General features: G+C 29.4%; 6 protein-coding genes and 3 long non-coding RNA genes across 9 annotated transcripts; 2 read left to right on the top strand and 7 right to left on the bottom strand.

Annotated features, from left to right (window-relative positions):
- Nucleotides 1–953: 953 nt before the first annotated feature.
- On the bottom strand, nucleotides 954–1,648 carry LOC109604140 (cyclin-dependent kinase inhibitor 1C). The gene is made up of 2 exons (XM_020020669.2): nucleotides 1,582–1,648; nucleotides 954–1,526 (listed from the first exon to the last, which is right to left on the bottom strand). Exons 1-2 carry the CDS (start codon nucleotides 1,594–1,596, stop codon nucleotides 1,038–1,040), a joined length of 504 nt encoding a protein of 167 aa, XP_019876228.1. The 5' UTR covers nucleotides 1,597–1,648; the 3' UTR covers nucleotides 954–1,037.
- A 1,220-nt stretch (nucleotides 1,649–2,868) lies between these two features.
- LOC109604130 (calphotin-like) lies at nucleotides 2,869–9,414 on the bottom strand. The gene is made up of 4 exons (XM_049962730.1): nucleotides 9,366–9,414; nucleotides 8,916–9,309; nucleotides 6,857–7,152; nucleotides 2,869–3,173 (listed from the first exon to the last, which is right to left on the bottom strand). Exons 1-4 carry the CDS (start codon nucleotides 9,375–9,377, stop codon nucleotides 2,889–2,891), a joined length of 987 nt encoding a protein of 328 aa, XP_049818687.1. The 5' UTR covers nucleotides 9,378–9,414; the 3' UTR covers nucleotides 2,869–2,888.
- LOC109604129 (uncharacterized) lies at nucleotides 6,726–7,274 on the bottom strand. The gene is made up of 2 exons (XM_020020657.2): nucleotides 7,251–7,274; nucleotides 6,726–7,192 (listed from the first exon to the last, which is right to left on the bottom strand). Exons 1-2 carry the CDS (start codon nucleotides 7,260–7,262, stop codon nucleotides 6,785–6,787), a joined length of 420 nt encoding a protein of 139 aa, XP_019876216.2. The 5' UTR covers nucleotides 7,263–7,274; the 3' UTR covers nucleotides 6,726–6,784.
- Nucleotides 9,415–10,955: 1,541 nt separating the features above from the next.
- On the bottom strand, nucleotides 10,956–11,532 carry LOC126264541 (cuticle protein 38-like). The gene is made up of 2 exons (XM_049962946.1): nucleotides 11,484–11,532; nucleotides 10,956–11,427 (listed from the first exon to the last, which is right to left on the bottom strand). Exons 1-2 carry the CDS (start codon nucleotides 11,493–11,495, stop codon nucleotides 11,032–11,034), a joined length of 408 nt encoding a protein of 135 aa, XP_049818903.1. The 5' UTR covers nucleotides 11,496–11,532; the 3' UTR covers nucleotides 10,956–11,031.
- Nucleotides 11,533–13,080: 1,548 nt separating this feature from the next.
- On the bottom strand, nucleotides 13,081–13,657 carry LOC126264540 (cuticle protein 38-like). The gene is made up of 2 exons (XM_049962945.1): nucleotides 13,609–13,657; nucleotides 13,081–13,552 (listed from the first exon to the last, which is right to left on the bottom strand). Exons 1-2 carry the CDS (start codon nucleotides 13,618–13,620, stop codon nucleotides 13,157–13,159), a joined length of 408 nt encoding a protein of 135 aa, XP_049818902.1. The 5' UTR covers nucleotides 13,621–13,657; the 3' UTR covers nucleotides 13,081–13,156.
- A 1,554-nt stretch (nucleotides 13,658–15,211) lies between these two features.
- Nucleotides 15,212–15,883, bottom strand: LOC109605991 (cuticle protein 16.5-like). Its single transcript, XM_020022585.2, has 2 exons — nucleotides 15,737–15,883; nucleotides 15,212–15,676 (listed from the first exon to the last, which is right to left on the bottom strand). The coding sequence occupies exons 1-2, from the start codon at nucleotides 15,746–15,748 to the stop codon at nucleotides 15,278–15,280; spliced, it is 411 nt and encodes a 136-aa protein (XP_019878144.1). The 5' UTR covers nucleotides 15,749–15,883; the 3' UTR covers nucleotides 15,212–15,277.
- A 2,402-nt stretch (nucleotides 15,884–18,285) lies between these two features.
- LOC126264594 (uncharacterized) lies at nucleotides 18,286–18,716 on the top strand. The gene is made up of 2 exons (XR_007547277.1): nucleotides 18,286–18,411; nucleotides 18,475–18,716. It is a non-coding gene; the product is annotated as an uncharacterized LOC126264594 (long non-coding RNA).
- Nucleotides 18,717–25,247: 6,531 nt separating this feature from the next.
- LOC109605980 (uncharacterized) lies at nucleotides 25,248–26,622 on the bottom strand. Its single transcript, XR_002192026.2, has 4 exons — nucleotides 26,601–26,622; nucleotides 26,049–26,542; nucleotides 25,513–25,995; nucleotides 25,248–25,462 (listed from the first exon to the last, which is right to left on the bottom strand). It is a non-coding gene; the product is annotated as an uncharacterized LOC109605980 (long non-coding RNA).
- A 439-nt stretch (nucleotides 26,623–27,061) lies between these two features.
- On the top strand, nucleotides 27,062–27,541 carry LOC126264644 (uncharacterized). The gene is made up of 2 exons (XR_007547316.1): nucleotides 27,062–27,199; nucleotides 27,299–27,541. It is a non-coding gene; the product is annotated as an uncharacterized LOC126264644 (long non-coding RNA).
- The last annotated feature ends 95 nt before the right edge of the window (nucleotides 27,542–27,636 follow it).

Genomic DNA, 27,636 nt, shown 5'->3' on the forward strand with positions numbered 1-27,636 from the left:
TAAAATAACCTATTCATCACAAAAGCTAGTATTGTTAAAATAATTATTCATAATCAACTGAAAATTGCCGAAAAATTTAAATAATTGTCCTTTACCAAAAAATAAATTAATTATATGCACGAATGATTTTGTGACTTGGTATTTAAACTCAACAGTCGCAGAAATCAAAGCATACATTGAAAATGTTTTTTTACTGTGGTTTTGTATTGATACTTTTGTGTTTTGTAGAATCCGTACCATTAAATGATGAACCTGTTACCACTGAGGCACCTATTCCAACAGAAAAACTATTTCGAGGCCAAAGAGATGTCTTTGAAGAAACTACAACCTTTGGAGCCGAAAATGAAAGAAATGTAAGAGAAATCACGGAGGAAACTACAACAATGGAGCCAGAAATTAGAATTCTGCGAAGTTTATCAAACGAAACGGAGACCACAGAACCATTTTCAAGAAAAACTAGGAATGTCAAGGGTATACCAACTGAATTAAATGGGAGCACAAGAACTGCTCTAAATGGAAATGGAAGTGAAAAGGGTTTTGAACGTAGAGTTGTTAGAGATGTTGCTGGTGAGCGTATAGCATCAAGAATGGCTAGAAATGTGATTGTAAATATTCCAGGTCCTCCATTGATACCTATACCTGAAATCCCTGGATTGCCAGAAATACCAGAAATTCAAATATCAGTTGATCAACCAATACCAAATCCTCCTGTATAATTTTAATGTTATATTAATGTAGTATTAGTAGTTAAATTTGTCAAATTCATTTTATTTAAGGCAAATGTAATTAAATAATTTACAACCTGACCAAAATTAAAAGTTTAAGGGTATTTGTTGGATTGAAAACCAACTTAGAGATATATTATTAATAACATATAAACTATGGTACATTTTTATTTTATGTGGATGTAATATAATCAAACAAAATAAATCAATAAATACAAGAAATATTTTTTAAATTTTGTTTATTTATTTGTAATTAATCACAAGTAAAAAAATAACAATCTTTAACAACAAAACAAACTAAACAAAAAATGTTCAACCTAACAATGGAGCTGGTGCTAAGGCTGGAGCAACACCTGGTGCAACTGCGTGCACTGACCTAGCGAAAGGGGCTGGCAACAATGGGGCGGGAGCTACAGCAGAGGCAAAGGCGGGGGCGTACGCCGGTGCTACAGCTGGAGCAAAAGCTGGTGCTGGATAGTACGGGGAAGCTGCGGGCAACAATGGCGCAGGTGCTGGCAGAAATGGTGCGGGAGCTGGAGCAATTGCTGGAACGGGAGCTAAGCCTGGGGCCAACGCTGGAGCGATTGCTGGGCCAGAAAGTACGCCGGCAGCATATGGAGCGGCGTAAATGTTAAGTCCTTTGGTAAATGTGTTGACTTGAGCGGCGAATGGTGCGATGTTTTGCGGAGCGATTTGTGCGTATCTCACTGCTGGGGCTAGGACTGGTGCTGGAGCAAGGGCTGGGGCCACTAAGCTGCATTCAATGGTAGCTACGCCAACCAATAATAGCACTGCTACAATCTGGAATAATAAATAAATGTGTGTTGTTGATCATTTTACATTGTTTCATGTTTACCTTAAAGGAAGACATTTTTTAATTAATTAGAATTGATATCTAATAGATTACTAACTGTGATCGACTGATACATTTTTTTATTGCGGGGGCGTATATATAGTTGTCTAGGTTGTATGGGAAGTTTCAACACAGGGAAGTGAAATCAAATGTTCAATTGGCCCACCATGTGTAATTTCTTATTGAACGTGATCGGTTTCTTTCATAGTATTCGACACATCGTTGTGCTTATTGATTCCTTTAGTGATATGCAAATGTAACACATCGATAACGATCAAAGTTTAAGACATTGGAGCTCCGAATAGTTATACAGTTGAATTAACTTAAGGAATCACATATCAACGTTTGTTTCTGACTATGTTTGGTCTAATTTTGTTTCAATCATTTTCAAAGTTTATACCTCGATTGATTTTATCATAAATTCTTTGAGATTACCCCTTTATAGTGTAGAGTGGTTGTCAACAATATACTGAAGAATAAGATTATGAATAAACAAATTTTAAATGGTTAATTTAATTAGTGTTTCATATTTCCAGGAAAACTTTCATGTTTCATTATATTTAGTATATTTTTATATTTTCTTATCATTAAATTATTTATTTAGAATAAGCATTTACTTTTCCAACAATATGTTTATTAAGTGATATTTTCATTATCCTTAGAAGAAGAAAGCATACATGTACTCTTACTTTTAGGCATTGAAATAGTTAACAATTCAACTTCACATAGGAAGACCATAGTCTCAATGATAAGAGTCGTAATCCACACTTTTTGAACTGAATTTCTTTCAACATTATCAAACCTATTTACTATTTCTTTAGTTACTCAGATGTACATACGTAATAAAAATTTGTATTTGAGGTATTAGGGATAGAAAAAAGAGAAAATATACCTAATTCATTTCTCAAAAGATATTTGTCCAGATCTGTTTATTAATGATGTATAAAGAACCCAATTTTTAACAGACTCAAACTGTCATAATCTTTTTAATTTTTATTGTTTTCGTATCTATATATAGCTGGAAAGACATATTGTTTATATACATGTGTGGTATATATCACCATCTGTATATTTACAGTTAAACTAAATGTTTATTTCATTAGATTTCTATTTAATCCTTTCTAATTTATAAAGAAACCTGCATAACTACAGTTATGCGACATCTACTATTAATCGCACTAAATAATAATAAATATCTCAATAATATAAATCATGCTTTTATAACTTACTAATTAAAATCCTAATAAAATTTCTGGACATGAATAGAGGACAATCATTAAAAATCATAGCTATGACTTAATTCATTTTATTTAAATCAAGTAGGGAGAATAAGCAGAAGCTACATATGGTGCGGGGGCGGCCAACAATGGGGCGGAATGTGCCAATACTGGGGCGGCAACAGCAGGTGCAGCTACGACGGGAGCAGCTGCGACGACAGGGGCGGCGAGGGCGTTGAAATTGCGAGCCACAACCTGAGAGCTCTGAGCAGTCACGACGGCGGGAGCTACTGCAGGAGCCACAGCCAAGGGAGCGGCGAAAATGCCTGGTTTTGGAGCAGCTGAGACGGCGACTGCGGCGAAAGCCAAGAAAGCAACCTGAAATTAATTGACGAATGATTATTAATTATAATTGTTTGAGACATTTCACTGATTTATCTTACGAATTTGAACATTTTGTTGGTGGTTTATGATGGTTATACGGATGAATATACTGATGGTAAATCACTGGGTGTTTATAAATACATTTTGGTAAATCCCTCCTTCAAGTTTATTTAGCAATTAGGATGACACAAGTAGGTGTTGCAGTACAGAAGTCAATTACGTGGTCCTATACAATTTGCAAGCGAAGTAGTTAATAATACTTAACACGCAGTAAAGGAAATTTTTCATGGGCTGAATTTAAACGTTAAAATTATAAATTGGAAATATTTTCTGTACTAGTTATAGGTAAATTATGATAATTTAGTATAAAATATGTACTATGTTAAGTAATACTTTTATTTATATAAAACTTTATAAACAACATTACACACATTAATGATGAAGGTGACTCATTAGTTTTAAGAACTTAATTACTAAATAACAGCGTAGTTTTATAATAATGTAATGACACTAAATTTATTTATTTAGTATGTCGAAATTTTATTAAATTATTTCTGGCATGGAAGGATCTATTTTTCATATATTCTTATCTATCATCAATTTTTGAAAACTATCAGTATTGTTCAGTATTAAATGCAAGAGAACGTGCAAAATAAAATCATAAAATATGAATCATAAATTTGTAATTCATTATACGTTGTATTTGTTTGTCACTGAAACAGTTGCACATTTCTTTTATAATATTTATAATGCATACTGTCACTATCGCCAATATTTCCTGGCTCCTGGTTTATTTTAATAAGTCAAAATTAAAAAATTCGATCATGTTAACTTACTTTAAATATGTTTGATTTATTAAATGTTGCCAAGTTAAAAAAAATAAAGTTGGCAGTTATAGAGACTGCTGATAAAAATGAAAACTTAGAACTTTTAGTATTAAAATTTAAAATTTCATAATGTTTGAATTAAATTTATCAACATCAATCTGGTTTTCATATCTATTGACACTCAGATAAACAATTTTATGCATGTTTATATGGTTTTTTATTATTTAAATATATTACGGGCTGTACAAGATCATGATAAAATATAAATACAATTCAATTGAAATAATAATTAATATACAATCATATTATAAATAGTATTTGTATTTACTTAAATTTCAATGTACTTGATTTTATTGACATTATTTTAATTTTTTGTTATCATTAATTTCAACAATACTTAGACTATTTGTATTTTCAATTATTTCATTTTGTTCTAAAAAAGATACATACAGATATAGTAACTAAAGTAAGAAATGAAAATGTTTGATTCAAATTTATCTAAGTATCGCGTAAAAGCGGCATCGATTGTCGTTTTATGGTTTGTAGTACTGAGTTTTCGATCGTTGGACATATTTAAATAAATTTTTCACTAAATCCATTCAATTTCACTTATAAGATATACACAGCACTATACGTCAACTGTAGAGCTACATATATATTGGTATAAGCATGTCGGTGACGCGAACGTACGAGATTTCACCCATCCAAAAAGTGTCCAAGGCGTACAGCACACTGCGCGTGCGCCAGTCATGAGCATGTCAGTGACGCGACGCATAATATTTCCCTACCAAAAAGTGTCCAACGCGGCTAAAGAAGTTTTCACTTGTAAAAATACATTAAATCTATTATTATTTGTTGGGAAAGGCTAATTTTCAGTTTACACACTTTTGTTGACGGTATAAAAAACAAGTATATTTTACTTTTGCTTAATAAACATCCCTCCTTAGTTTGAGTTGGTCAAGTAGCCGAGGTTACCAACAAAATCAACAACTTTTTTTGTCTGAATTTATTAACAAAAGAAGGACGAGCATGTCGGTGACGCGAACCCATAAGATTTTCTCCTACCAAAAAGTGCCCAAAGCGGCTAAAGAAGTTTTCACTTCAAAAATATTATTTTCATTTTGATATACCTCATTATTTAATGATACAATTTGATTATTTTTTAAATGAAATAAAAAATAGTTTACTCAGTTATTTTTACGGTCACTCAGTACAAAGAATGAAACATTTTTAAAAAGCTTGCTAGTAACATATGTCTATGGTATAATAACAGTCTTAACAACAAACTACGAGTTGGATATTGAATACTTGTGAAAAATATGTTGTAAATTAATTTAATTATAATTATATATAACATGACAGGAGTTGATATTTTCGTTAATAAATCAAGTCTTTGTTAATTGTTAAGAACTGTGGAATTTTATCACTTTTTATAATTTGGGTTTCTTCATATCCAAATATAAATAGTGACAATCGCTGTCGGCATCTTTGTGATAAAATTTTTACTTGGGTCGAAGACAATATAGTTTCTAACACATTGACCTGACTAAAAGGTATTTTACTTCAAGGTTGCCAAGGTTGATGTATTGTAAATTATAACTTATAATTAAACGATGCTGATGATACCTTAGATAATTTGGCACAGAAAATGCATTACGACCGACACTGAAATATGGTATTATAATATTGTTCAAAAGTGCCCAGTCAATGTTTATCGAATATTTATCCAAAATATTAATTCATGTTTTTAATTTTATTTTTATTATATTATATTAATATTTATATTATATTAATCTAATTCAAACAAGTGTTTGTGTTTGTTTATTTAGTTGTTGATAGTAGTTTGAAAATGTAATACAAACAACATTAATTTGAATTTATTAGATTGAAGTAAAATGTTAATTATATGAAATTAATTAATTAAAAACTAGATTTTCTTAATTTCTTAATTATATGCATTCCTCACCGTGGGCAGCGTCTCAAATTCAAGATAATAAATTAATTAATAACTTCAATAATATTTAAACAATTTGTTTCACAGAATATAAATAAAATATGTATAGTTATAAACAACATGACGTGACATCTTCATGTTTAAAACTTAATACAAATATACACCAGTTAGTCTAAGTAACCTTAGAATCAATGAATTCGCATATCTGGACTTAGTGATATTAAATATATCAAATTAAAATTAGACAGACCTTCGATACTTAACACTAAACTAAAAACTTTCTAACAATCCTAAAATCTAGAACAAGTCCAGTTGGAGCTGCAATTTAAGCATAATATTTTCGATTAGCATTTATATTAAAATAAGTAAAAACTAAATATGAATATATCTATAAGTTGATTCGTTCCACTGAAGTAGGTAGTATAATGTCTTTCCTATTGTTTTGTATCTATTGTTGAATTTCGCAATTAACTTGATATTGAACTACATTAAATAATGGATTAATTTGTATTCCATTCAAACAATTTTATGAATGGAATTTTAATATATAATTATATAATTATTTTGTGTACTAGAATATACAAGCAATGTATTTAGTAACATTTTTTGTTAATAAATTTTTATTTGAAATTTTTAATTTCACATTTGATTGATCATAAAATCAACATTTGTTCATTTGGGAACAATAAGAAAATCAAATAACTGATAATATTAATATGTTAACGGTTTATTCCGTTTTAAATTAAATGAATAAAAATCAACACATTTTGAATTCAAGTTTATTTACAATTATATGCAGATCAGTCTTTTTAATCACTCATGCTTCATTTCAATAAAAATGGAGCAGTTCTGTAAGCTGGCAAACCTGCAAATAGAGGGGCCGAGACCAATGGTGCCCTCGCAGCCAGAACAGGAGCTGGGGCTGCGACAAGAGGAGCTCTGGCAGCAACAACTGGAGCTGGAGCAGCCAAAAATGAGGCTCTGGCAGGTAATATGGGTGCTGGGGCAGCTAAGAGGGAAGCCCTGGCAGCTATTACTGGTGCTGGAGCGGCTATAACAGGAGCAGGGCCGGCGACTAAAGCATTGAAGTTTCTAGCGACCACTTGGGAACTTTGGGCGGTAACAACCGCTGGAGCAGCAACTGCTGGTGCAACGGCCAGTGGAGCAGCAGCTAATACACCGGGTTTTGGATCTGCATATGCAGCACAGGCAAGAGTAGACAATACGAAGATCTGAAAACAATTTTTTATGGATTAATTAATAATACATAAATATTTTATTCATTATTACCAATTTAAACATGTTGTAGTAGTGTATAAGATGTTGTCAGTTAAACTGATATCAATTTTTTATGCGACTCGATTTATATAGATGAAATATTCCCCACAATTAAATTAGGACCATGTTGTAATTTCTGCTATTGAACTACATTCATGCACATTAGTATTCAATGCAAACTTTTAGGCAGCTTGTTTTGTCTACCTATTATATAAGTTTTTTGAAATAATTATATCAAAATAAAATTGTACTCCATTTTAGTTGGTTTGATTTAATGATTAATATGTTCTTCTACTTAAATGATGTAAACAAATGTAGATGACCTATCCCTCCTACTAGTAGATAGTATTGTTTTTTATATTTTAGATATTAGACTGATCAATTTGGTTTTTAGGACAAATCAATTATCAAAAACTAACAAATATTTTTGAATATATAGAATGGAAGTCACTTTATATATATGATACAATTATGTCTAATTTGTTTTTATTTTATAATTAGAAATATGTCAAAATATAAATATATCTCAAAAAAGTGCAATACACTTTGTTGTTGTTAAAATATATTTTTAAAATAAATACAATTTCAATTAAATACAAGTTAGACCATTAAAATAATCGATTTTACTAATTTAAATTCCTAATTATCACTCTCCTTACAATTAATTTATATTTATTATAATAAATCAACTGCCACTTTTTGTCTGGGTATAACATTTTTTAAGCAGATAGTACCTGACTGGCTATATATCATTTTAGATTTTATGGTACCTTTATTAACTTTTGACCTGTTCTCCGAACCCAAAATCTAAAACCACCCATTTTTTTCTCTTATTTTATTTTTTTAACAGTATATATTCAACGACACCCTCTACTTGAGATCACAATATTCCGAGATCAGCTTTCAGTTCATCCACGATGTTCAGACTCGTAAGTTTTTTATTGTAATTGTTTATTAGTTAACTAATTCATTATTTTTAGCTGTGTTTTATCTGCCTTGTATTAGCTGTTGCTATGGCACTTCCAGCTCCAGAGCCCGATTATTACCAGTACTACCGTCTCAACTATAAATCTGTGCCAACTATGACCTATCAGTCTGTCCCAGAAGTCGTACCATATAGTTATTATGCCAATAATTACTATCGTCACCAATACCAATATAATTATTAAAATGTATGTTGTCAATTTCTGCAATAAAATTTGCTCATAATAGAAAAATTGTTTCATTTGTACTTAAATAATATAATTAAAAAAAGAGGTAAATAGTGTCTAATCAACCAATGCCAATTTCTGGAATAAAATTTGCTCATAATGGAGAAATTGCTTCATTTGTACTTAAATTTATACTGTTTTATTAATAATTTAATTAAAAAAAAAGGGTTAGATTAGAACAAATAACCAAATTGATCAGTCTAATGTCTAATCAACCTTATAAATAAAAAATATATATGTAAATTCATAATAAATAAATAGAGTATATAATGGCAAATCAACTATTTCTTGTGACATTCAGGGAAAAACAATCATGTAGTGACTAATAAATTTTAGATTTTTGCTCCTCATAATTTTGTTACACTTTTCAAAAATAGACAACCAGGTATTTTGAATGCAGATTTATTTACAATTATATATACAGTTCAGTCAATTCAGTCGAATATAAAATTTGATGCGATTTAACCCAACAAGGGAGCAGTTCTATAAGCAGCTACCGCAGGCAGTGCTCCTGCTACCAAAGGAGCGGAGAAGCTGTGGTAGGCCGCATAAGGAGCTGCTACTAAAGGAGTCTTCGCAGCTAGTAACGGCGCTGGAGCAGCTACAAGAGGAGCTCTGGCTGCTAACAACGGGGCTGGGGCAGCTACAAGCGGTGCTCTAGCAGCAATAACTGGTGCTGGAGCAGCAACGATAGGCGCTGGCGCAACTAAGGCGTTGAAGTTTCGGGCCACAACTTGGGAACTTTGAGCGGTAACTACAGCTGGAGCAACTGCCGGAGCAACCGCCAGTGGAGCAGCAGCCAATACGCCGGGTTTTGCTTCTGCATATGTAGCACAGGCAAGAGCAGACAATACGAAGATCTACAAAAAATATTTATGGATTAAAACATATACATACGTATTTAGTTAAGTATTACCAATTTAAACATCTTGAATTGTATTTAATAAATTGCCAGTTAAACTGATATCATTTTTTTGTACGACTCGATTTATATAGATAGAACATTCCCCACGATTAAATTTGAATCATGTTGAAATTTTTGCTATTGAACTACATTCATACACATTAGTATTCAGTGCAAACTTTCAGGTGGCTTGTTTTGTATACCTATTATATAAGTTTTTTGAAATAAATATACCAAAATAAAATTCTATTAAATTTTAGTTAGTTTAATTTAATGATTATTAATAATTGAAGTATATATGAATAATAAAAAAGGATGACCTGACAATCTGATAATTGATTTTGGTATAGATCTTATATTTAGACATGTTTACATTTTTGTTTTGATGACAATCCGACATTTTCATTATTTTTTTTATTTACCAGTAAACCGGTAATTTAATAGAAGATTGTATAATATGTGAATTTGAAAGAAAATTATATGTATAATATTAAGTCGAAAATTTCTATTTTTAATGACAATTAATTTTGAAATCAAAATATAAAATCTGGATCAAAATAGACCAATAGATTTAAATTAGATTTGTAGACAGTTACTCTTCAAAATATACTTTTTAAAGTAAAAAGAATTTCAACTAAATACAATTCCAAATAAACATTTTTATTATTATATCCTCTCTATTTTAATAACACAACCGCCATATTATATTTTTAAGCAGTAAGTACCTGACTGGCTGTGTATCATTTTGGTCTTAATGGTACCTATATTAACTTTTGACCTGTTCCCCGAACCCAACATTTAAAACCACCCATTTTTTTCTTATTTCATTTTTTCAATTTAGTATATATTCAACGGTGCCTTCTGCTTAATATCACAATATTCCGAGATCAGCTTTCAGTTCAACCATGATGTTCAGATTTGTAAGTTTTCTACTGTAATTATTTATTAGTTAACTAAATTATTATTTTTAGCTGTGTTTTATCTGCCTTGTGTTAGCTGTTGCAATGGCACTTCCTGCCCCTGAGCCCGATTATTATCAATACTACCGTCTTAATTATAAATCTATGCCAGCTCTGACCTATCAGTCTGTCCCAGAAGTCGTACCATATAGTTATTATGCCAATAATTATTATCGTCACCAATACCAATATAATTATTAAAATGAATGTTGACAATTTTTACAATAAAATTTGCTCATAAAGAAACATTGTTTTATTTGTATTGTACTATTGTATTATTTATTATTCATTTAATGTATAATGGTAAATTATCTTTTTCTGTCAGGTGGGAGGATGGCGTTACGGGTATCTAGGTACTGCCTGCATAGTGTTGTGGGACAGATCTGAAGAACGTACTCATTAAACCGAGTACCAAGCAACCTCATAAGGTACTTCCCGTTAACCCTGCAAAAGTCTTAAGTTACCTCGAGGGTGAATAGGGTTTGTCAGACAGTTCATGCATGGGTGGATGAAATGCTTCACTCTACTGCAGAATTATTTTTTACACATTTAAGGAAAACATTATCATGTAGTAAATACTTGCATTATATTTAAATTTTTGTATTCGTACAATTGACTATTTTTAAAATAATTAAACAACCATTTATTTTAAATGCAGATTTATTTACAACTATATACACGGATCAGTCAATTCAGTCGATTATAAGTTTTGGTGTAATTCAACCCAACAATGGGGCAGCTTTGTAAGTAGCTACTGCAGGCAATCCTGCTGTCACCAAAGGAGCGGAGAACCTATAAGCCGCATAAGGAGCTGACAATAATGGAGCCTTCGCAGCCAACAAAGGCGCTGGGGCGGCTACAAGTGGAGCTCTTGCCGCTAACAATGGGGCTGGGGCAGCTACAAGGGGTGCTCTAGCAGCAATAACCGGTGCTGGAGCAGCAACAATAGGCGCTGGCGCAACTAAGGCGTTGAAGTTTCGGGCCACTACTTGGGAACTTTGTGCGGTAACTACACCTGGGGCAACTGCTGGAGCAACCGCCAGTGGGACAGCAGCCAATACGCCGGGTTTTGGTTCTGCATATGCAGCACAGGCAAGAGCAGACAATACGAAGATCTGCAAAAAATATTTATGGATTAAAACATATACATACGTATTTAGTTAAGTATTACCAATTTAAACATCTTGAATTGTATTTAATAAATTGCCAGTTAAACTGATATCATTTTTTTGTACGACTCGATTTATATAGATAGAACATTCCCCACGATTAAATTTGAATCATGTTGAAATTTTTGCTATTGAACTACATTCATACACATTAGTATTCAGTGCAAACTTTTAGGTGTCTTGTTTTGTATTCCTATTATATAAGTTTTTTGAAATAAATATATCAAAATAAAATTCTATTAAATTTTAGTTAGTTTAATTTAATGATTATTAATAATTGAAGTATATATGAATAATGAAAATGGATAACCTATCCTTTCTAATAATTGATTTTGATATAGATCTTATATTTATACATGTTTACATTTTTGTTTTGATGACAATCCGATATTTTCATTATTTTTTTTATTTACCAGTAAACCGGTAATTTAATAGAAGATTGTATAATATGTAAATTGGAAAGAAAATTATATGTATAATATTAAGTCGAAAATTTCTATTTTTAATGATAATTAATTTTGAAATCAAAATACAAAATCTGGATCAAAATAGACCAATAGATTTAAATTGAATTTGTAGACAGTTACTCTTCAAAATATACTTTTTAAAGTAAAAACAATTTCAACTAAATACAATTCCAAATAAACATTTTTATTATTATATCCTCTCTGTTTTAATAACACAACCGCCATATTATATTTTTAAGCAGTAAGTACCTGACTGGCTGTGTATCATTTTGGTCTTAATGGTACCTATATTAACTTTTGACCTGTTCCCCGAACCCAACATTTAAAACCACCCATTTTTTCTTATTTTATTTTTTCAATTTAGTATATATTCAACGGTGCCTTCTGCTTAATATCACAATATTCCGAGATCAGCTTTCAGTTCAACCATGATGTTCAGATTTGTAAGTTTTCTACTGTAATTATTTATTAGTTGACTAAATTATTATTTTTAGCTGTGTTTTATCTGCCTTGTGTTAGCTGTTGCAATGGCACTTCCAGCCCCTGAGCCCGATTATTATCAATACTACCGTCTTAATTATAAATCTATGCCAGCTCTGACCTATCAGTCTGTCCCAGAAGTCGTACCATATAGTTATTATGCCAATAATTATTATCGTCACCAATACCAATATAATTATTAAAATGAATGTTGACAATTTTTACAATAAAATTTGCTCATAAAGAAAACATTGTTTTATTTGTATTGTACTATTGTATTATTTATTATTCATTTAATGTATAATGGTAAATTATCTTTTTCTGTGAGGTGGGAGGATGGCGTTACGGGTATCTAGGTACTGCCTGCATAGTGATGTGGGACAGATCTGAAGAACGTACTCATTAAATCGAGTACCAAGCAACCTCATAAGGTACTTCCCGTTAACCCTGCAAGAGTCTTAAGTTACCTCGAGGGTGAATAGGGTTTGTCAGACAGTTCATGCATGGGTACCAGTGGATGAAATGCTTCACTCTACTGCAGAATTATTTTTCACACATTTAAGGAAAACATTATCATGTAGTAAATACTTGCATTATATTTAAATTTTTGTATTCGTACAATTGACTATTTTTAAAATAATTAAACAACCATTTATTTTAAATGCAGATTTATTTACAACTATATACACGGATCAGTCAATTCAGTCGATTATAAGTTTTGGTGTAATTCAACCCAACAATGGGGCAGCTTTGTAAGTAGCTACTGCAGGCAATCCTGCTGTCACCAAAGGAGCGGAGAACCTATAAGCCGCATAAGGAGCTGACAATAATGGAGCCTTCGCAGCCAACAAAGGCGCTGGGGCGGATACAAGTGGAGCTCTTGCCGCTAACAATGGGGCTGGGGCAGCTACAAGCGGTGCTCTAGCAGCAATAACTGGTGCTGGAGCAGCAACGATAGGCGCTGGCGCAACTAAGGCGTTGAAGTTTCGGGCCACTACTTGGGAACTTTGTGCGGTAACTACACCTGGGGCAACTGCTGGAGCAACCGCCAGTGGAGCAGCAGCCAATACGCCGGGTTTTGGTTCTGCATATGCAGCACAGGCAAGAGCAGACAATACGAAGATCTGCAAAAAATATTTATGGATTAAAACATATACATACGTATTTAGTTAAGTATTACCAATTTAAACATCTTGAATTGTATTTAATAAATTGCCAGTTAAACTGATATCATTTTTTTGTACGACTCGATTTATATAGATAGAACATTCCCCACGATTAAATTTGAATCATGTTGAAATTTTTGCTATTGAACTACATTCATACACATTAGTATTCAGTGCAAACTTTCAGGTGGCTTGTTTTGTATACCTATTATATAAGTTTTTTGAAATAAATATACCAAAATAAAATTCTATTAAATTTCAGTAAGTTTAATTTAATGATTATTATCAATTGAAGTATATATGAATAATGAAAATGGCTATACATGATTTATCCTTTCTGATAATTGATATTGGCCTAGATTTTATATTTAGACATGTTTACATTTGTGTTTTGATGACCATATGACATTTTCATTATTTTTTATATTTACCGATAAACCGATAATTTAACAGAAGATTTTATAATATGTGAAAAGGAATATAAAGTCAAAAATAGCTATTTTTAATTATAATTAATTTTAAAATCAAAATACAAAATCTGGATCAAAATAGACCAATAGATTTAGATTGAACTGATAGACAGTTACTCTTCAAAATATATATTTTTAAAGTAAAAACAAATTCAACTTAAAACAATTCCAAATAAACTTTTTTATTATTATATCCTCTCTATTTTAATAACACAACCGCCATATTATATTTTTAAGCAGTAAGTACCTGACTGACCGTATATCATTTTGGTCTTAATTGTACCTATATTAACTTTTGACCTGTTCCCCGAACCCAACATTTAAAACCACCCATTTTTTTCTTATTTTATTATTTTAATTTAGTATATATTCAACGGTGCCTTCCGTTTAAGATCACAATATTCCGAGATCAGTTTCTAGTTCAACCATGATGTTAAGATCTGTAAGTTTTCTACTGTAATTATTTATTAGTTGATTTTCTTATTATTTTTAGCTATGTTTTATCTGCCTTGTGTTAGCTGTTGCAATGGCACTTCCAGCCCCTGAGCCCGATTATTATCAATACTACCGTCTTAATTATAAATCTATGCCCGCTCTAACCTATCAGTCTGCCCCAGAAGTCGTACCATATAGTTATTATGCCAATAATTATTATCGTCACCAATACCAATATAATTATTAAAATGAATGTTGATAATTTCTGCAATAAAATTTGCTCATAAAGAAATCATTGTTTTATTTGTATTGTACTATTGTATCATTTATTACTAATTAAATGTATAATGGTAAATGATCTTTTTCTGTGAGGTGGGAGAATGGCATTACGGGTATCTAGGTACTGCCTGCCATAGTGATGTGGGACTGATCTGAAGGACGTACTCATTAAATCGAGTACCAAGCAACCCCATAAGATACCTCCGGTTAACCCTGCAAAAATCTTAAGTTACCTCAAGGGTGAATAAGATTTGGCAGACAGTTCATGCATGGGCGCCAGTGGATGAAATACTTCACCCTACTGCAGAATCATTTTTTACACATTTAAGGAAAACATCATTCTGTAGTGATAAATATTTGTGCATTATATATGAAGTTTTGTTTTCGTACGTTTTATTATTTTTAAAATAATGAAACAACGAATTATTTTAAATGCAGATTTATTTACAACTATATACACAGATCAGTCAATTCAGTTGATTATAAATATTGGTCTAGTTCAACCCAACAATGGAGCAGCTCTGTAAGTAGCCACCGCAGGCAATCCTGCTGTCACCAAAGGAGCGGAGAACCTATATGCCGCATAAGGAGCACCTACTAAAGGAGCTGACAATAATGGAGCCTTCGCAGCCAACAAAGGCGCTGGGGCGGCTACAAGTGGAGCTCTGGCCGCCAACAGTGGAGCTGGGGCAGCCACAAGTGGTGCTCTGGCAGCTATTACTGGTGCTGGTGCGGCAACAATAGGTGCTGGCGCAACTAAGGCGTTGAAGTTTCTGGCGACGACTTGAGAACTTTGGGCGGTAACAACTGCTGGAGCAACGGCTAACGGAGCAGCCGCCAGTACTCCTGGTTTTGGGTCTGCTTTAACAGCGAGAGCAAAAATTGACAAAACAACAATCTGTAAATAAAAAACAATCAATGATTAATATTTATATAATTCAAATCATTAAATACTTACTAATTTGAACATTTTGAAGTTGGTGAGTTATTGAAGACTCGAGTACTGATAACAAATAAGTAACAACGATTTTTATATACACAACACTCCTACATTTGTTACAGCAATATTGCTGTCTTATGGTGTAACTAAAATGATATTGAACTAATTAAAAGGATATTTAAGTATTCTATTGGCATCGTAGCAAAATGTATCAATTACATAACTGATTCAACTCAGCCAGCAATGATAACAATATGAATAGAAAAAACATTTTTAAATGTTTAACAATATTTAAAAAAAAATATATTTTTTGTTATAAAAAAGTAAAATATCAGTGTTGAGTGTTGGTTAACATAATGTGTATAAATAGATATAGGATATGGATTAATCATATCAATCCTTTGATTTATATGTATTATAACGCTGCAAGTTTTTGCATAAATAGAAATAAACAAATTATAATTAATAAAATATGTAAAACAGATTTACAATTCCATATAAATTCCAATCAGATTTAACAATCATGTATTACAAACAAGTAAATCCTCGAATGAACATTATGTCTTCTAAACTGGTAGGTGATACATTAATTCAATTAAAATTTAATTATTTAAAATAATTTATTTTAAATTTCAGGTAATTTTGTTCCTGTGCTTTGCTGTATATGCCTTGGCAGTTCCATCTCCAAGAGCTAATCCAGCCACCATTACTCGTGTTGACAAATACAGCGAACCAATTACGACGTTTGGAGTGAAATACGAATATGAGCCGATTACATACAGACTTCACAACCACAAAACAATTTTAAAGCCTGATTATTATGTTTTGAGTCCAGTATACAATTTGTAAATGCATTGCTGAAGAATAAAACAGTTTTTTTCAATAATTATTTAGTATTATTCTATTATTTTCCAATCATCAAACAATAATAATTACAGTTTTTGATCATCTTCATTCATTTTCACCATTGGAGTAATTTTTTATCAATATATAATACCAATTTACAATTTTACACCATTTAGTTATAAGCATATCAAGTCTTACAAAATCGAAGAAGAAATAAAAATGTTATAAAGGAAAGAAAAATAAATAATTTTTTAATTTTAACTTTAGTTGTAATACGTTGATACGACACTTTGAGAGGCCCCTAAGTAAATTGGATCCAAACATGCATTATAACAGGTGGGCTAAAAAATAACCAAGTTGACCACCAAAATGCACTACTATCGCGAAAAAGATTATGATGCCTTATGGCCCATTTATATTTAGACCGACATGTCAAATTTCAGAGCGATACAGCCCTTAGTTTTGTTTTGACAGCTGATTTTCGGTTACGTGTATGGCATCATGATTTTCGTTCTCTCATAAAACATTATTTTTTGAGAGGCAAAACGGCGAAGAAAACAAAAGAAAAATTGGATAAATATTATAGGGATAATGCTCCTATTATTATACCGTACATAAATATTGGTTTCGAGAGTTTCATGGTGGCCGAAAACTCCACTGCCGATGAAGGCCGTAGCGGCAGGCCCTCCGATGGGATTGTCATGGCATACTCTTCGTGGACTACCTCGAAAAAGAAAAAATCATCAACAGCGCATTATTGGAGCGATTGAAGTCCGAAATCGCTGCGAAACGGCCTCACATGAAGCATTTAAGGTTCCAGTTAGTTCCCCATAAACCTTATTCATCAGATTTAGCTCCATCGGACTATTATCTCTTTCCAAACCTCAAAAGATGGCTCATCAACAAAAAATTCAGCGGAGGAGTATTTTGCAGACCTCCCGGAAAATTAATTTATTAATTCCGGGCTGGATCAAAAAGTTGAAAAATCGCTGAAATAAGTGTATTGATCTGAAAGGACGCCCTCGAAGGCAACTATATTGAATAATAAAATCAAATTCTATAAAAAAAAGATTTTTTCTATGCTAGCCTACGAACTTTTCAGCCCAGCTGTTACACATTCGTGTTATTTAATGATAAATTAATAAGATTATTTTATTTTATAAAAAATATCAAAATATTTCAATTACATATTTTATATTAGTAAAAAATATAGAGATTTAGCACCAAAGGTATGCACTATTTTTTGTACTTGCTATTAAAATATTTACATTAGTATTAAAAAAGCTTTTAACAGTTGGATACGTAGGTCTAAAAGTTGAATTTCATAACTTTTTATCAGCCGCATTTTTTATTATTATTCAACTCCAATTTTTATCTAATTAAAAAATACATTTTTCATTAAGTTTTAAAAATATTACTACGGTTCTCTTTCTATTTACTTAATGTGTAAGGTACGTGATCAAAACTACAATTTTCAATAACGCCCTTTTATCCATATTAAATTAACTTTTCCAAATAACCAGAAAAGTAATGAAGAACCTAATAAAATAATATATACTTTGTTTTAGAAATTTTAGAAATATAATAAAAGAACTAAAAACTTATTTACATTTATTTTAATATAAATGATGATATCAGTATTGATCACAAATGATTTATTCAACAGGTTTTTGTTAATATCATACTCGTAAATTAAAATAAAAACTAATATTACTTTTATTTTTTGATATTCCAAATATGTACTTCTAATTAATTTTAGCGAGTATAAATACGAGTGGCAATTTTAAAACTTACATAGTAAAGATTTTCTACTCCTCTAATAAACAACAGTCAATATGATCAAATTGGTATGCATCAATATTATTATTATTGTGTTATTATATTATTAATTAAATTTATTTTAATACTAGGTGATCGTCGCCTTTTGCTTGGCAAGTATTTCTTTTGCCAAACCTGCTCCAGTAGCTAATCCGGGAATTGTTCACGTGGATACTTACAGTCCTCCAATCACCACGTTCCAACTAAAAGCTAAACTTGTTCCTGTGACTTATCAAGCGGAGCAACATTCTGTGTATATTGAACCAGATCATTATTTGTTGTAATTATTTTCATTGATGAACAAATTTAGAAATATATGCATATGAAATGGCAATTGGTATTTTTATTTCAATTATTGTCATTTAAATATAAAGTGTTTAAAAATTCGATACATTATGCACGAAATTTGTGAACATAACATAATAAATCTAGTTTATATAAATATTTCAATATAGGAATGTAAGATTTTTAGGAAACACATTTTAGTAATTTATGAGAAAGGTAATAGGTTTAAGCAATTATTTAATAGTGACAGAAAATCATTTTTAAATTGTATTTAAACTATTATAAAGTAAAATAAATTTAATAATTTTAATTTTGTATACAATATGGAAAATTAAAATTAAATTTTCAACTGAATATTCGTTATTTCTCACACATATTATCGATAGTAATTTAATTAGTTTTAATTTAGGTAAACTTCACAGACTTCAAAAAAATCTTTGTAAATTTAACCCGGAAAACAAACAAATAGAATTAACTAAAATATAAATGTAAATATAGTTGAAGTGTAAAATTAAGAATAAAAAGCTAACCAATTTTACAATATAAGTTAATTGCTTGGTAGGTAGTTTTATATGTTTGTTGTTTTGGAGATTTTAGTATCCATTTAGATAGTAACAAAAGGCAATAAAACATTTAATTTACTTATATTAATAAACAAATGTATTTAATATTTCTCAAAACATTAAACAAATATGATATGATTTAACGATTTACTTTTATAAAATATTTATTTATTTTTTCTTTACATGTTTAACATTACTTATATTAGAGCAATACATTAAAATGGTCATAACAATGTTGAAATATATTTTTTTCTTATTTTTCTTATTATAAATTATTATACTATTATTATTATTAAAATATACACCTCATTTTACCAATAATAGTCATCATAGTAATGACCATGGAAATGGTCGAAGTGATCAAAATCGTCTACCCAGGGTTCAAAATACTCGGCATGTGAGTACGATGGATAACTATTATAATACAAGTCATAATAACTTGGCTTTGGTAGAGCTTTGGCAGTAACGAATACCAAAAGACAGATAATAGTTACCTAGAACATAAATCGTAATAACTAAATTTATTATTGTAATAATTTAATCACTTACCAATTTGAACATTCTGATTGTTTTGCTCGTATTTGATGATACATCTTCATGAACATCTTCTTATATAGCCTGGATATGGAAATTATAAGGTCACAAATTCTGTACCAAAAACAAATATTTAAATATTGTTTTGTTATTTTCACATTATTCTTAATTCCTTATAAATATGTGCATTTTAATAGATAAACCAGCTACGCATTTATTTTTCAAATATTATCTTAAAATTTGAGACTTTCAATCAAACAAAATCATTTATGGAACAAGTCAAAAAAACAAAAACATTTATTTTTCAAAATATAAGTGGGTAAAATGAATTATAATTATTTTAAATTTTTTGTTAGATCAATATTAACAGACACATTATTATATATGCTAAAATTTTATATTTGCATAAAGAACAAACAATACAAATAAGGTTTAACAGATCACAGAAGTAATTTGAATTTAAAATTTTTATAAATGATATTGCGTTACATTTGTTTTTATTATTATGTTTATGCTAAAATTTTATTTGTTTTTTCACCTTGCCCATTTAAACAAAATCATCAAGTAAGTCACTATTTATATTTTAATATTTTTAAGACTACGTAAAAAACAATATAAATTATAACCATTTAATTTTAACTAAAAACTTCATCTGTCTTAAAGGATAATTTTGTAATTAATTTACATGTACATAATTAATAACTAATGAAAAAGTTATGTTACGTTAAATTACTTTTCACATCATCTCTATATATGTTCAGTAAGCGTAGACCTGACAAAAATTATTAATAGAGCAAGGTTTTCGAGAAATTCTACGTGTTAATTAAAATGTTCCATCACTGTTTACTAAAATATAAACACATTAATTCCAAAGAGAAATTTAAATTAATTAATAATTAATTAAACGCTGATGACCTAATATAAAGATGTAGTTGGATTTATATTTTAATTATTATATTATAGCCTTATTTTGTAATTTCGTTTGTTTATCTGCAGTTTTTACATAATTAAACTATATTTTTCATTAAAATTAAATAATAAACTGTGTGTAGATCATTAGTTTATAATGCATTTAACGTAAATGGCTCGGAATTTAAAATGAAACTATCCACCACGAACTAAAGTAATTCAGTCGACTGACTGATTGTATATACTTTATAATTCTTGACGATGCAAAAAACAAGTTTTGCAAAACCAAAAGGAAGAAACTTAAGCAATTCAGGGCTCGTACATACGTACGCATCCGTAATTGCAACTGTTATCCTTGGAGATGATTTTTTGCAGACATAGCATCCCTTCTTTCCTACCAGTTCTCGGGTTAAGGCCTTTTATAAATTAAATTGACGTTTCTTAGTTCGAGTGTGGTTTCGTCTCTGCAGAAGACACTTCGATATCTGGAAAGATGCTTAAATACGTAAGTTTTCTAAATCATTCTCCCTTTGTCAAATAAAAATATAAAATGTGTCCAAATTATATTTATATATTTTTCTATTTCTAACATTTATTTATTATTTTTATATTATATTTCATATTATTATTACTTCACTCTCTTATAATTTAAATTAAACTCAATATAACAGAAACCCATCTATTTTTAGTAAAAATATTATTTTATTATTACGACAATATTATACATTTTATATAAATTTCAGATTGTCTTTGCTTGTCTCTTGGCATTTGCCTGTGCCAAACCAGGACTCATTGCTTTGAACGATGGTTTGACCTACACTGCTCCACTTATCTACGACTATTCCGCTATACCTTTGGCTTACAGCAACAACTACAACTACATAAATACCAGATACATTCCCTATGCTTACGGTTACGGCAACTACATTCTTTAAGACGCACATGGGATCAGGAATCTACGCTTAATTTCATCGAAATTTCAACTATCTCATTTGAAAAGAATAAATGACATTTTTATAATATATCAGTTTTAATTATTTCACCTTTATGTTATACTTACTTAAATTATAGTATGGTATATTATGGTCCAATTAAAATAGACACCAATATATTTTTTTATAAATTCAGTTTTAATGAATTATAGACCAAAAAACACTATTTTCTCAATATTTTATTTACTATTTTACAACTAATTAGGACCTATTTTATAAAAAATAATTTGTTTATTAAATTAAATATCTTTCACAATGAGTTAATACCGAATTTTAATAAAAAATACATGATTAATAATAATAAGTATTATTAATATTAATATTAAAATATTCTGTGAATTTTAAAAAATATCTTTAGTTCTTAAAAATAGTTAAAATACGCAGATATATTTTTAACTTCTACTTACAATTTATAAGAATATTTAGAAATCAGAGTCCAGTCCATATTTTTTACATCTAAATTCATTTAAAATAAAACATATAAATCTGTAAATCATTGCTTGTGTTTAAAAACTAATCATTTTGTTTAATAATTATATGAAAAGAAAATAGAAAACTGTTGATGTGAGTCTACTTTATTTTGTAACAAAATAGAAAGCTGTATTGTTATTTAGAATGTAATAACTTACTTGTAGAAAACTAGAATATTGAATTCTAATGTTTAGAATCGAATTAATAAATGTCACTTGTACATAGATGTCTCTGCAATGCAGAAGAAATTTCATTTGAAATAACTTTAAATTGATTAAATTTTATAGTGCATAATAAAAAAATATTTTTTATTAAATTAAATATTTTATCAAATCAAATTTTGAAATTATCTTTAGGAAAGAGTCGTGTCTAATGAAAAACTAACACATATCATTAATTAAATAGTCAGTTTTATAAACAGAAACATAAAATTTCCGACAATAAAATTATTTATTGACCAAGATATGAAAATATATTTTCTTATATTTTTACTTGATTATAAAGCAATTTTCTATTTTAATACTAAATTTGTAGAATATAAAATATTTTTTTATAATTTTATTATTAATTTATTTTTTTATATAAAATAAATAAAACATTTTTTCAAGTCTTAGTCAATAAATGAATTTTATTAGTGGCAATTTTGTATTGTTCCTTATAAAACAAGCTTTTTATGACCAAATCATTAAATATTTATATTTATTTTATACATTTATGAACAATAACCTTCCAAAAAGATGTTTTAAGCATTCAACAGTATTATGTAATTATAATAAATATATAAATATAAATTAAATTCTACTTTACTTTAAAATTAATAAATACTAGTATATTTTTAATTTAACAAAACATTAGCATTAACATAATGATACCAATAATTTAAATCAAACTACATCATCAGTGTAGGCTGTTTCTTTAATCTATATTGTAAGTTCAACATCCTCAAGGACGATGAGATTCTGGTTTCGTTGTGTCCACATCAGGAAGTCAGTAAAAATCAAGTGCAAGGTTGGAGGGTTTGTTAACAACAATATTAAATTCACTCGATAAAAAACTGTTAATGTCGGGTGTGGCTCGAAATGTTTAAAGACGGGTTTTCTTACAATGACTCAAGCATTAAAATGCAGAATATGTCACACGAAAATTAAATAGAAAAAATGTCGAAATTTCAAACATGTGAGTAACAATATTTAATTAATTGATAATACGTATGTTATATTTACCCATTGACATACAGTGGTACTAATATAATAGTTTTAGTCGGTGACATGTGGTTTTAAAGGAATTTTTTACATAAACCAGATTAGTCTGGACAATTAATCGTATCTAATACATAATTTGACGAGTTTTTTTGCTTAATTTAATGTGCCCAGATGTTTATTTTTATAGAACTTATGGTACAATATATATGATTAAAACTAAAGATACAAAATTTATATAATTGTTAAATTATATACATTTTTATATTTTATGTAGAAACAATAATTTAAAAAGGAACTAAACTCTAGTTGAAAAAAAGTATATGTAATATATGTAAAGAGAACCTTCTTTCTAAACAGAACAAAGGATGTGAAAGCTTAATAATTTTAAAATATATCCACTGACATAGAAAATAGGGTGAGAAAAAACAATTTTTGAAATTTAAATTTGTATATTGTATTTTCCTGAGAAGAAACTTATTGATTATTTTTGTATTCTACCTTCTCCCAAATTTTAAATTATCTTGTTTTATTAGGCATCATATATATTTCTTTTAAATTAAAAATAAAAATGTTGCAAGTTAAACAATAGCATTTGATTTTTATGGTAGAGATATGTCGTATGTTGAACTTGTCATTCACATCATTTTCATTGAAATGAAAATGAATGCACATTTGCATAAGACATTTGCACAGTGGTACACTTCTTTAATTGTTCAATGATACACGGTTGGCAGTGAATACATAATAGTATTAATTACACACAGTGGGTTTTAAAGGACTGTTACATAATGTTAATACACAGAAACAAATTCAACCGCAAACCATTTACGAAAAATATTTGCAATATTTATCAACATACTCCATAGATTTACACATTCGTACATTACATTAATTACTTATAATTTATAATTATATAAACTTTATTGTAAAGCGATTTAGAATGTTTTTAGTGAATTCCGTATTTTACGCCTTATTTAAATTCTACTTAGGTAAACATACGCAAGCTGTTTCCTTAAAAGTGGCACCACTTAAAATTTAAGATTTCAATGGCACTAGTGTTAAATCATGCTAATAAATTCTATGTCAAACTAACTGATGGAGAAAGGCTATTGTTTTAAACTAAAGTAAACAAAAGTATTTTAATGCAGGTTATTTATTTGTCTAATAATAACTGTACATATCCAGAATATCCGTAAGACCCACTGTAAATTGGAGCAGCGTAAGCAGCATAAATTGGTTTTAGAGCCGGAACTGGTTTGGAGTTTGGTTCAGGAGCAGCCATGGCTGCAGCGAAAAGTACATCGTACAATTTAATATTGTTGTACAAGTTTTAAATTAGGTGTGCGTTATGCATATTATGCATACATGTAGTTTTTTTGATAATTTGTTATTATTAAAGTAAGTTTACATAAAGAGTCCATTTTAGCCTAAATGAGATACTTTAATGGAGAAATTTATGTAAGTAAATATTGGATTTGGATTTGGTTCTGGGTTGGGATAAGGCATTGCTGCAGCCACAACTATGAATGTTAAAAAAACTATGACGAACTGTGAATATAATAAAGTTAAAAACAATTTATTGATTAAAATACAGAACTTACCAATTTGTACATGCTGAATAATTTATTTTTACTGTGTTGATTAAAATGTGTATTTTATACATATAACCAAAGTAATTAAAAATGATGGGAAAATAATGATCATTTAGTAATTTTCCCATTAGTTTTGCAATAATTATAAACCTGATTTCAATGTGTATTGAAATATATTACTCTACGGAAGACATTTAAGTATTTAATGATTTTTTCCACATTAAATTGAGATTTCAGTGGCACTAGTGTTAACTCAGGGTAATAATTTCACTGACTGATGAAGAAAAGCTATTGTTTTAGACTAAAGTAAACAAAAGTATTTTAATGCATGCTATTTATTTGTCTAATAATAACTGTACGGCGCTACATATCCAGAATAAACAGCTGGTGCGGCGTATCCGTATCCGTAAGCCCCACCGTAAATTGGAGCGGCGTAAGCAGCATAAATTGGTTTTGGGGCCGGAACTGGTTTGGGGTTTGGTTCAGGAGCAGCCATGGCTGCAGCGAAAAGGGCAACGATGAGTACAAATACCTAAAAATAATTATTTTAAAGAAGATACAAATTATTTCTTTGCTACTTACGAATTTGAACATTTTGGATGGTTGTCAAAATTAGACTGTATTAATTACACAAATCTGGTCGCTTTTATATTGTTTGTACAAGTTTAAAATTAGGTGTGGGTTATGCATATTATGCATGCATGCAGTTTTTTTGACAATTTAGATTAACCTTTGTAATTTGTATGATAAACAGTATAAGTGAAAACAGTTTTTATGAAAATTCACATTTGTCCATTATAATTGAATCATGACTAAATAATACCAACATGAGCAAATAAGACAATTATTTTTATTATATTAACAGGTTTATACAACTCAACATGTAATACATACATATATATCGTTATTATTAAACTAAGTTTTCACAAACAGTCCATTTTAGCCTAAATGGGATACTTTAATGGAGAAATTTATGTATTTAAATATTGGATTTGGATTTGGTTCTGGGTCGGGATAAGGCATTGCTGTAGCCATAACTATGATTGTTAAAAAAACTACGACAAACTGTAAAGATAATAAAGTTAAAAACAATTTATTGATTAAAATACAGAACTTACCAGTTTGTACATGTTGAATAATTTCTTTTTACTGAGTTGATTAAAATAGGTATTTTATACATATAGCCAAAGAAATTAAAAGTGATAGGAAAATAATGATCATTTAGTAATTTTCCCATTACTTTTGCAATAATTATAAACCTGATTTCAATGGGTATTCAAATATATTACTCTACGGAAAATATTTAAGTTTTAATTTAATGATTTTTTCTACATTAAATTGAATGAAATAGCTCTGGAGTCATGATGATTTTTTAGTTTAATAATACAGAGTTAGATTTAATGAATTTTTGGGAAACATATTTTGACAATACTCTAATTTAATCGAATAGTATTAAACAAAGTTAATAATAGAGCCCATAATAAGCATATGGATCATACGGAAGTACAGTGTTTGGCCAAATAAGTTTAGGTACAGGATTTGGAGCTGGAACAGGAGCTGGTAACGGATCACCAGCAATCATAGCCAGTAATGCAACCATGACAATGATAATCTGAAAAGTCAGAGATAAACCAAGAAATGTAATCATATTATTCAACAAATTTACTTACCACTTTTAGCATTTCGATGTTTATTGATATTTATAGTACAAATAATAAGATATTTACTTGAATTTATACAAATTACAATGCAAGAAATCATGCGCGTAACAAATGACAATATTATAAACATTAGTCTTATCATAATTAATATACTATTTGGAAACTTTTAATACTTCGTATCTTAACACATAGATTCTAGATTATAATGATAATATAAAAATGATAATATCAAAATGTTGATCTTTAAATCCCTAATTTTTATATAATTTGATTCAGATATTATTAAAAATGAGTTAAAATAAGTAAATCATTTAATTTCAAATGTACATTATTGCTTAATATAATATAAATATTTTGTTAGTGTTTGAGAATTTAATAAACATAAATAAATCCGCTTTGCAATTATGTAGGTTTTTTGCGAATACATTTACAAGTGATTTAATTTTATTTAAATAACATTATGTTTAGAGGAACATTTGAAGATCAAAATGCATTTGCCACTCCCAATTTTTTGTGCATCTGATTCACCTATATAAGCTTTTGTAATTCTGGTGGAGAGCATCATTTGATTCACTGCAGTCAAATAGTCTAACAAAATGTTCAAACTGGTAAGATTTCCCAATATTATTACAATTATAATATAATAATATAAAAATACATTTTATGTATTTACATGTGTTTAATAATAATTTATTATCAATTTTCAGTTGTTTGTTGTCCTCGCTGCTTTGATGGCTTTGGTTGCTGCTGAACCATCTCCGTTACCAGGTCCGAACCCGGCTCCAGCCCCAGCTCCAGTACCAGGACCAAAACCAGCTGTACTGGCTTACACCGGATATTACCCCTATGCTTATTCCGCTCCTCTATACTCTTCTGGATATTACAGTTACTATTAATCTATGACATTGCAATAGATTCCGGATTTGATGTAATAAAAGGCTTATAATATATTAATTGAGTTTTATTAATTTTTTGTTTACATTGCTTTAAATATCAATGAGTCTCAATTTGATTGATTTTGAGTATTTCTCAAATTTTGACCAAC

The sequence above is a fragment of the Aethina tumida genome, chromosome 2, assembly GCF_024364675.1.
Source record: "Aethina tumida isolate Nest 87 chromosome 2, icAetTumi1.1, whole genome shotgun sequence".
In the NCBI taxonomy this organism is placed as follows: domain Eukaryota; kingdom Metazoa; phylum Arthropoda; class Insecta; order Coleoptera; family Nitidulidae; genus Aethina; species Aethina tumida.

What these genes read in the sequence shown, in the direction of transcription:
- LOC109604130 (XM_049962730.1), bottom strand. An exon ending in TAGAACTGCTCCCTTGTTGG is followed by an intron (nt 7,153 to 8,915) that starts GTTAAATCGCAT and finishes CTGCATATGCAG; the next exon opens with ATCCAAAACCCGGTGTATTA. An exon ending in CTCCTGTTCTGGCTGCGAGG is followed by an intron (nt 3,174 to 6,856) that starts GCACCATTGGTC and finishes AATTAATTTCAG; the next exon opens with GTTGCTTTCTTGGCTTTCGC.